Source organism: Eurypyga helias, unplaced genomic scaffold, assembly GCF_000690775.1.
Source record: "Eurypyga helias isolate BGI_N326 unplaced genomic scaffold, ASM69077v1 scaffold18979, whole genome shotgun sequence".
Taxonomy (NCBI): Eukaryota; Metazoa; Chordata; class Aves; order Eurypygiformes; family Eurypygidae; genus Eurypyga; species Eurypyga helias.
The window spans coordinates 70244-80204 of record NW_010270320.1 but is presented as its reverse complement, the minus strand read 5'-3'; the positions used below and the strand labels follow the sequence as shown (position 1 = coordinate 80204).

Here is a 9961-nt window from a genome sequence, read left to right as displayed (position 1 = left end):
CCTCCCTTGCTCATGTGCGCAGGACTGTACGTGACGTGGTTTGTGTTCCTGCTGCTCCCCGGGCGTGTGAGTGCCCTCTGACAGAGCTGACATCCCTACGGCCCAGCTGCACGCTTCTGCCCAGAGCAGCCTGCTAGCGCTCACCCCCGTCTCCTGGTCCCCCTGAGTGCCACCCCTGTAACCCCAGCCAGAACGGCAAGACTCCGACGCCTCAGTCTGCCTTTGTGGCTCCGTGTGCATGTTCCTCCATCCAAACACAGCTTCTCACACAAAAATTTGCTCTGGAAACAAAAAGGGAGGCAGGGAGACTTTACACGGACTGTTGGCTTTCCGGGGTAGGCGTTAGGTGAAGCCAGTGCAGGAGGGGTAGTGAACTGGTTGCATTTGTAATGTTCTGGTTTTCATCACAAGAATTCAGAGAGGTTCAGCGTGGTGGGGCGCAATATCAAAAGGGAAGGTATGGTCTTACTAGGAAAAAAGGGTGAAGACAGCATTTTAGAGGAGCAGAATCCATTGTGTGCACAAGCCCTTAGCCCAGAGCCCTGCTCACTCCCTCCGTCTCTCAACAGGCGAGTTTCAGTTTGCCATTGCTGCGGATGACAATGCTGAGTTCTGGCTGAGCCCAGATGAAAAGACTGCTGGTCTCCAGCTGCTGGCCAGTGTGGGCAAGGTACAGTGCACGCTGCATGGCTTCTGCTGGCAAAGCTTCAGTGTTCCTGTGGGGACGGAGACCTGTCCTACGGACTTCCTTGGACTAGCCAAGTTTCTTCTGCCCAGCTACAGGCACCTCCACCACGGATGCCGGACAGATACGACATGACACACCTAAAGCCAGGTGTTGAGAGCCCCAGGTTCATTATTAAAAGAGACTTAAATCTGTCTCAGGTTGTGACTTACTGGGAGGAGTAGCTCAATTTTCCCTCTCTATTGCTCCAGCACAGTAACCGTGAGGAAACTCAACTAGAGCATTTTCTGTCTTTTGACAGACAGGGAAGGAGTGGACTGCGCCAGGGGAGTTTGGGAAGTTTCAGAGTCAGCAGTCAAAGATGGTGAGGTGAGTTAGCAGAGCCACCGCTGCGTTCGGCCGGGAAATCACAGGGGCAAGAAAAAGAACCCCGACTCATTCCGAAGCAATATAGAGAAAGGGATTACTCTGGGGTATCGCCAAAGCTGAAGTGACACATCCACACCCATGCCAGTTGCTTTGCTGGTTTACTGCAGGAATCCATCACTGAATTTTCCTTCCCTGGGGGAAGCAGCCACCAGCAAATCCAAACTCCTCTTTATGAACTGTAACCCAGGTTTCCTGCCTTGGAACTGGCCAGGTTTCCCACTGGCCAAAAGCCAGCAGGCAAGACTGAAAGGGAGCTGTTCAGAATTAACTGAGAAGGGTCTGGAGTGCTCCAGGTGTGCAAGGGAAGCTACCTATCTTACTGCCAGCATCTGGATTTGCTTGGCACTCCTAACCCTGCTCACCCCGAGAATTAGGTTGTTTGTGGGTGCGGCTGCTCTCCACTCATTGTCTGCTGACAAGCTAAGGAGCGTTACGGGATGCTCGTGGTGACAGACGCGTTGTTCTTCGCAGGTTGTCAGCTGCAGGCAGGTACTACTTTGAGGTACTGCACAAGCAGGATGACAGAGGAACAGACCACGTGGAAGTCGCAGTGAGTCTGTGCGAATGGCCGTGCTGTATGTGCGTCCCCGCTGAGCTTGGGAATGATGTTTGTAGCCATTTCCCTCCTTTCCCAGGCCCCGGCTCCCCTTGGCATGAGGGGTATCTAATCCCTCCCAGGGCTCTTGTGTAATTCTGTGTGGGATAGTCCTGGCCACACGTCAGGACACTTTCCTCCGCTTGCTCGGGGTAGTTCTGCTCTGTCTGGTCCCTGTCGCAGCTCTTGGTCTTTTCCTGCTTTGGATGTGTCCTGGGGGATCTCGGCTCATTCCCAGTCTTTTTCTGCTAGCTAAACTCAGTCGTGGTATGGAGAAAGAGGAGACTGCGAGGCTATGCCTGTTCTTTTTGTTCAGACTCGCATAACTCTGTAAGCACTTCAATGTGTTTCTCTGTTCCAGTGGAGACTGAATGACCCAGAAGCGAAGTTCAAAGTCATTGACTCCCAATACCTCTCCCTTTTTGCTAGTAAGTATCTTCAGCACAGGTTTCCTCAAGCACCTCCCCATTCTTCCAAAATGTGTCATTGGTGTTTCGCCATGAATCACAGTCTGGCCAGGCAAATACCATGTGTACAGGTCATGGCAAGAAAGAAGTGGAGACAGGTCAGGAGAGAGACCTCTGGACGAGGGTGTGACTCATTATTAAATGCAGGAGAGTTGGAAGAAGGCTTGGAACATTATTTTACGGAAATCTGGAGTCAGTGCGGAAGGATAGACAAGACAGTCTGCAAGGATGAGGGAAATTGTTCCAGGTGTGGGTAACACGGGATGGAGGTTGCCCACCTGCTGCCCAGAGGGCTAGGGGGAACGTAGGGCTCATAACATGGGAACTGTTTGGGCTGCGCTGGCAGCTGGACATGACCACAGAGAAGGGGCCACTGGAGCACTTCCAGGAGATTTTGCTCTGGATGCTGGACACAATGGGATACACTAGTGATGCTGGGAGATGCTGCTGTCTTCTGTGTCAGCCTTGAGTCTCTTCAAGTTATTGCTGGATTGCAACCCTTGTAAACCCTTCGTAGCACATCAGGTGGTGCCTTTATCAGTTAAGGAGCCCTGTGGTCCTATTACCTTTATTGAGCTTTGTCAGCATTGCTTTCCTCTGCTGGCATTCCCCCTTCCCATATCTACCACAGTTGCTTTCCAACATCTCTGGGCTTTTTTCCATGCCAACACTTTTGCCCATGGAAGACTCCCTGGTATAATTGAGACGTTTGCTGTGTTTTGGATTACAACCTGCTGCTGTGTTTTCTGAAACCTGCCATTTGGCCAAAACTAGGCTTTCAGTCAGGTTTTCTGTCCCCTTACTTTTTCCTTCTGCTCTTTTCTCATTAATTCCCTTTTATAGGGAAGACTTATCCCAGAAGATCTCTTCCCAGCTGGGCACAGTGCTGCAGTCTCATCTTTATCTGGCACCTTCTGTCCATACAGTGTTTCCCTTTTCCATGGGATACAGCTTTTGGTTGTGTCACTTATAATCCCATTCCTTCTAGGTTCCCATGTTGTTCAGTACCCAGAAGTTGCTAACACTAACCCCAGTGCTCTTGGCAGCATATTGTCTTTCCCTCGTGGATATTGATTCAGTTCCCCTTACCTCAGAGTAAAATCCCTGGAGACATGAATTCGTCTAGAAGCAGCACCCAAGAAAAAAATGTAGCCAGTACCCAGTCTTGAGTTTAAGCTTTCCATTGCTCCTGGCTTACTGTGGGTCAATTCTCCTGCTGGAACACAGTCTTCCTCAGCCGCTGAAGGTCTCACCCTGGGGTCCTGATCCTTTTTGAGCACAGGAGCAACCTCTGCTCCTCAGGTTTCTCCTCCCATTCATCTTTTTCATCTCCTTTTAAAAAGGAAATTTAACACTAATGATTCAGAAGTGTCCTGTAATTCCTGCCAGCGTGGAGCCTCTTCAGCACGTTGCTGCTGGTGTGTGCAAAGCAGGAGGACATTTTTCTCTGTTGCTCATCACTGTGTGTGGTTGCTCGCAGTGATAGCCATGTTCCTACCCCACAGCTTCTGTATTTCCAGCTTTCTGAGTCAAAGCCTTTCCTTCCCACGGTGTCTTTGCAGTAAAGCTCCCGATCACCACCATTTAGGCACTGCTATGTCAGAGACAGCATTAGCACCAAGGATGCATTGCCATTTGGAAGGGGCTGACACTGGAGATCGGCACTTTTTGGGACAAGGGAGGAATTAGCCCTTCCTCTCCCTTCCGTTTTCTCTCTGGTTTCTAGACGAAACGCTTTTAAAGATGGATGAGGTTGGGCATATCCCGCGGACGTTGGCCAGTCGTGCGAGCTGGCCTGCTGATGGCGCAGGCAGCAAGGCTCACCCCGCTGACATGTTGAAGCCTGACCCCCGGGACACTCTTTACAAAGGTAAGACTTGCAGAGCAGTTGAGGAGGTAGCTGCCGCCTGTCACAGCACGTGAGAAAGTTGATCCTCCTACGCCACGGTTGTCAGAGGCCACTCTTTTTTCTCCATGGTGCAGAAGAGAGGGGCAGCGCACGGTATCAGTCACTCTAGGAGACAAAACACAGACTAAACCCGGGTTCTCTTTCATGGCAACCAGCTCACACGACAACCCCAGGCGTAATATTGTAGTGTAAGCGCCATAGAGCACTGCAAAGAGAAGAGCTGTGCAAGGTGGTTTGCTTTCTGTATCTGTTAGTATTTGGTGGGTGATACCAGCACAGGAGTAACTGAGCTGGTGCGTCGGTTGCGGCAAGGCTCCTCCAGCAGCACTTGCCTACATGTTCCTCCTTCTTCTCAGTGCCTCTGCTCAGCAAGTCTCACCTGCGCCGAGCCTTGCCAGACTGCCCGTACAAACCCAGCTACCTGGTGAATGGATTTCCTCTGCAGCGCTACCAGGGACTCCAGTTTGTAAGTTTTATTCCTTGAGCAAGTACTTGACCAGGGCGATGCAGGGAGGAAGGAGGGAGACCCCGGTAGCCATGGGCCTCCACCGATCTGAAGTTCGTAGGCAGATTGGTCTATCTGCTGTTCAGGTCCGAGCATCCCAGGACATCCCAGAGGGCAACACCGAGAGATGGGAGCGGGCTGCTACGGACTGCTCATGGGTCTCACTGGGATACGAGTGCGTGCGTCTTGCAGTCCCTCAGACCAAACAGCTGAGCTTGCCTTCACACACAGCCTCATAATGGCCAAGGATTTTATTCTCCATGGCATGAACTGTAGTCTCTGTGGGCTACTAAAGCCCCTGACAAGCTTGAAACTGGTCTTGAGGGGAAGTTCACATTCGTGGGGCATGCAGCGTAGCAGGGATTAATCCCCTGTATTGCGGAGCAGACACGGAGGTCTGCTGGGGACAGGTCACCGGCACAGTTTGCCTTCCCTGGATGCCAGTGCAAGCCTACACTCCTTGGGGGACTTGCATCCTGGGTGGCCCTGGCTCCCTCCGCCTTGCCTGGAGGTCTTCCCACACGCTTTCTGGGATCCTGTGGTCCCCTGCCTTTCTTCTGGAGGACTTGCTCACCCCCTCCCAGCTAGTTCTTTCTCAGTTACAGAGCTGGACAGACAGATACCGAGAGAGAGATAAAAATGCACACCCCTGCACACATCCCAGCATGCTTCCTTCTGTTTTCCATGCTCACAGCCAGATACTGGGTGCCTTGGAGAGGAGAATAGTTAATGGGCAATCCCTGCTCCCCCTCAAAAGGGCCGTCACCCTGCAGCTGTGTCTGTGCACCTCAGGACTGACAGCTGGCATTTCTGAGGGGTTTACTGTGGTTTTCTCTCTTCCTCCCAGGTTCATTTATCCTTTGTTTATCCGAATGATTACAGCCGCCTGAGCCACATGGAGAAAGACAACAAATGCTTCTATCAGGAAAACCCTTATTACTTGGAAAGGTAGGATGCTGCAAATGTGGATTTACTAGCTGGGGAGGGAGGAGATGGTTTGAAGGCTGGCATTGGGGTGGAATTTCATACTCTTTTTCTGTAGCACTCTCTTAATTCTTACAGATCCCCTGGGCCTCGCAAAACATTAAAGCATTTATAGTTTCTTTTGATAACCTGTGCTGCTTGAAGTGGAAAGTTTAGGTCTCAAAGGGAAAATGCTGCTGCTTTTCTTGTGCTATTTACTGGGAAGCTGGGTCAGAGCCCATTTGTCCCACTACCTCAGGGAATGGATTTCCAGCAAAATTTGCCTGCCAGCAGCTGGAACCTCCTGATGGCTGTCGCTGTGAAAGCCAGACCGTGCTCACCACCAGGCACCTCTCTGGGGGAATAAATGTGTCTGTCATCTTCGCTGGTGTTGGTCATCTTTGATGGGGTCCAGCTCCCAGCAGAGGCCTTGCGGGGGGACTACCACTCGCCTGCTGCCCCTGCCATGGCAGATACCTCGTAGAATCATAGAACCACAGAATGGTTTGGGTTGGAAGGGAGCTTAAAATCATCTAGTTCCAGCCCCCTGCCATGGGCTCATGTGAGTGCTCCCTTCCGTTCAGGGGGACCTTTTGGCAGGATAAGAAGAGTCACTTTTCTCCCTGTGCTCCGGATCTTTTTCCTCCCTACAGGACTACTCTGAGGGCTGGAACAACAGATTGTGTTGTAGGTTTGGAAGGGGACTCCTGGGACTGGGGTTTGTAGTGAAGGATGGAGAAGGTGGCTGCCGTGGGCTGGAAGGTGCCACCCAGGTTTATTGCTTTGACAATTCATTTGTATTGTGACAAGATTTGGGAACTGGGGGTCCATTGTGCTAGGCATCAAGCACATGTGGAGGGAAACAGTCCTGGAAATCCCTCCCAAAAGCTTGAAGTTCGCGAGGGAACCCAGGTACGTGAGGACAGCACAGAGACGGTGGTGGTATGAGAGGAGAAAGGGAGATCATTGCCGTTACCTGCCCGATCCGCTTTTTCAGCGTGATGGCTTGAGTCTGTGAGCACTGCATCACAAGTGAGCGTTAAGGAGCAGGTTAAGGGAGGCTGAAGAAGTGTTTCAGGGTACTTGTGTTGGGATTTTCTCCTGCACTTGCGAGAAAGTGCCTGAGAGACTGTGATGATAAACAAGAAAAATGGACATCTTTGACAGTGCAGAGTAAGATCTGATTGCCCAAAGGTGTGAAAGATGGTGATGATGATAAGAGAGGAGGATTTAGAGATGCTGGGTAGGTGTAATCAGAGTAATGGACCATCACCTCTGAAACTGTGGCTATAATTTATTTGGAGACAGCAAAGTAACTTTCCTGAAACTTGTGTTTTACCCTTTCCTCTGCAGATTTGGATTCTACAAGTACATGAAAATGGACCGGCCAGAGAAGAGCCTGGACTCTGGAGAAAAGACAGAGCAGCCAGGTAGGGACACTAACATCAGAGCCTGGAGGATCCTTTTATCTGTCACGTTTGTGCATGATCTTCCATCATCAGCTGAAAGAAACTGTTGACATTCCATACCAAGCAAGTCACGGCCCTTCTCTGCCAGGTTGCTGTGCCTGGGAGGAGGGTTTTGCTGCCGTGTTCACCTCTCTTCAGGGCAGGCTGGGAGGTCACCAAACAGTGGGCTGTAGTGGCCAATGTGACCGTTACCTCTCAGGGGTGCAGCTTAGCTCAGCTGTAGTCCGTGCTGGCTAATAGGTGTTGAAGAGGGTGGTACCGGCACGAGCACAGCCTCTGTGTCCGAGAGCATCCCCATCCCTCTGCACAGGATAGACGGGCAAGAAGTAGCTGCCCTGGTAGGATGGGTGTTTGGGTCAGAGCAGGGAAGGCAGCGGGAGGATGCCAGAGGTATAACTGTGGTTACTCCTGCAGGCTCCCAGGAGCGAAACCTGGACAACCTGCCGTACACAGAGCAGGACACGGAGAGTCCTGGCACGGAGCACCTCGGCATGGGGAGAGCAGAGCTGGCTGGCAACGCACCCAGCAGCATGGTGGGCAGCGATAACGTTCGCGAGGGCTATTCCCTTCGGGAGCGTCGTCGGCTTCTCTCAGTGATGGAGGGTGATGTAGGAGAGGGGCTACAGGGGAGAAGGATGAAGAGGTCTGTTGTCAGATCAGCCATGCTGGCCCCTACCAATCAAAGCCTCAGCCAGGCTGGCCTAGAGGGGAATCCAATAACGAAGAGATCCCGTTTAAAAGCTGGCGTCAAAGACAACTCCAGAAGCCCTCCGCAGCACGCCAGGGACGTCCAGAGGAGAGCGCCTGCCAAAAAGGCGAACCCCCCTTCTAGGACCCTGCCTCAAAGGCAGAAGCCTCCTGGCAGCCCCAGGGACTCAGGGGTCATGATTCCCAAAGGGGTGAGACCTCAGGGAGACGTTGGCACTGCTAAGGATGGGCTGCAGCCAGCAGGCACCGTGCCAGCTGGGAAAGGAGGCCCAGTCTCTGGCAGAGCCAGCAGAGGTACCGGGAGCTCGGCCAGCCCACAGCCTGGGCTGCCGCAGTGGCTGAACCAAGTGGAGTCCTACATCGCTGAGCAGAAGGCGGCCAATGGTGGGGACGTGGCAGAGGCACAGGTGGCATCTCCTGGGAAGGGCAACTCTGGACCCACGGCAGCAGAAGAGGAAGAGGCAGATGGGGAGCCAGAGGAGGAGGATGAGGAGGATTTCGATTACGTACCTGTGTTCGACCAGGCAGTGAACTGGGAGCAGACCTTCAGCACGAGCAACCTGGACTTCCATATGCTGCGCACAGACTGGATTGACCTGAAATGCAACACGTCAGGAAACTTGCTGCTAAAAGAAAGGGAGGCCCTGGAAGTCACACATGTCTTCCTGAAAAAGCTCAACCAGAAGAGTAAAGGGTAAGGCACAGTGTAAAAACCAAGGGGTGAGGAGCTAGTGGGAATCGGAGGATAAACTAGATGTGGGAAATAAGAGTTTAGGCAAGGAATCTTTGTTAAAACCTGGGCCTTAAACACCTCCTTTGGCTGAGAAACATGAATTGTTAGACAGCAGTGTCTGGGGGTGGAATATCACCCTCGGACAGCTGGTGGCAGTAAACGTGAAAGATTGGAGATTTCCGTCCAGCTGGCATCGCTGGCCTTTTGCTGGCTTCCTCCTCGCCCACTGTAGTATTGAGGGCACGTGGGAGCATTTTACCAGCTGAAGATTAAGAAACCCTGCTGATAGGAAGTGGGGTGGGAGCTCCTTGTGCCTGTGGTTTGATGTCTGCTGCATCTCAGCCTGTGAATCACTTGGGATGTCGGACCAGAGGGACCTACCAGAGAATGTGGATCGGTACCCTGATCTCAGAAACAACACTGTTATCTGAATGTGTGTGCCTCTGTCTTAAAACTAGCTAGACTTCTAGGGCCTAGTACTGATTTGGGAAGATGTTTCAGCTCTTCATTTCTTTGATGATCCGCTGAAGATTAGGTTTTGCTGGTATTACATTTTTATTATGTCTTGACTTTTTTTTTTCTTCTCAAGTCTTGCTGTCTTGATTGTCTTTCTGACAAACAGATGTACCTCCTCTGAGCCTCTGTAAGCTGAACAATCCAACTTCTGACCCATCTGTTGAGTTGGCCTCTATTTCCATAACTTTACTTCTCCATGCTGGTTTCAGTTTGGGTTAATTTTCCTGTACATAAATAAGCAGTATTCTGGGTGTTTTATAGCATGGGTGTTACTAGTTCCCAGTCCCTGCTGGAAGTAGGTCTCATGCTACATCTCAAGATCTCTTTTGTGCTTTCAGGGTCACATCAGTCACAGTCATGGTGTAACTGATGAGTACACGCAAGCTTTTCTCAGCATTTTTAACTGATGAGTGTCCATTTTACTGCAGAAACTCTTGTTATGATCTGAAAGGACATGACCTGGCGTTTCATCCTGTTTTGACCGTTCTGAACCTACAGCTCACCCCAGTTTTATTGTACTATTGCTCAGTCCTACTCCACGTTATTGGCTGATAAGCTGTCATCAGCCAGTTTCACTAGCCCAAACATCCTCCTTGTGCCAAGATCGCTGTGGGAGGTGTTGAATACACTCACTATTACCAGCCCTATGATCATTCAGACACACTTGTTATTTTCTGTGTCACCTTTATTTCATTTCCCTTGCCAACTATTTTCTTCTGGCTGAAATCCCAGATCTAATCCCACATGCTTGTGGATTTAGGAAACAGGTGCTAAACCTTCCCATGGGATTTGGAAGTGGTGCAGAGAAGCTGGGGACAAAAAGGTTTGTTGCTAGCCAGGAGGAAAGTGCCCGGTAGAGCGGGAGGGGCTGGAAGTGGGAGAGAGTGTACGGGGGACGTGCCCACCCCAGCTGTGTCTCCTGCAGGCGGTTCCAGCTGCAGCGTATTGTGAATGTGGAGAAGCGCCAGGACCGCATGCGGGG

The 9961-nt window shown here is 51.4% G+C and overlaps 1 protein-coding gene across 1 annotated transcript in view; it reads left to right on the top strand.

The window, feature by feature from the left end:
* Positions 1–569: 569 nt before the first annotated feature.
* LOC104514665 (beta-1,4-N-acetylgalactosaminyltransferase 3-like) overlaps positions 570–9961 on the top strand; it is a gene marked incomplete at its 5' end in the record, with an annotated part of 13854 nt that continues 4462 nt past the window's right edge. Inside the window, 10 exon segments of the mRNA XM_010158409.1 lie at positions 570–670; positions 987–1054; positions 1586–1664; positions 2071–2137; positions 3903–4046; positions 4442–4551; positions 5438–5538; positions 6907–6983; positions 7437–8424; positions 9905–9961. The exon segment at positions 9905–9961 is cut by the window's right edge and continues 7 nt beyond it. Coding sequence (XP_010156711.1) covers positions 570–670; positions 987–1054; positions 1586–1664; positions 2071–2137; positions 3903–4046; positions 4442–4551; positions 5438–5538; positions 6907–6983; positions 7437–8424; positions 9905–9961 — 1792 coding nt within the window.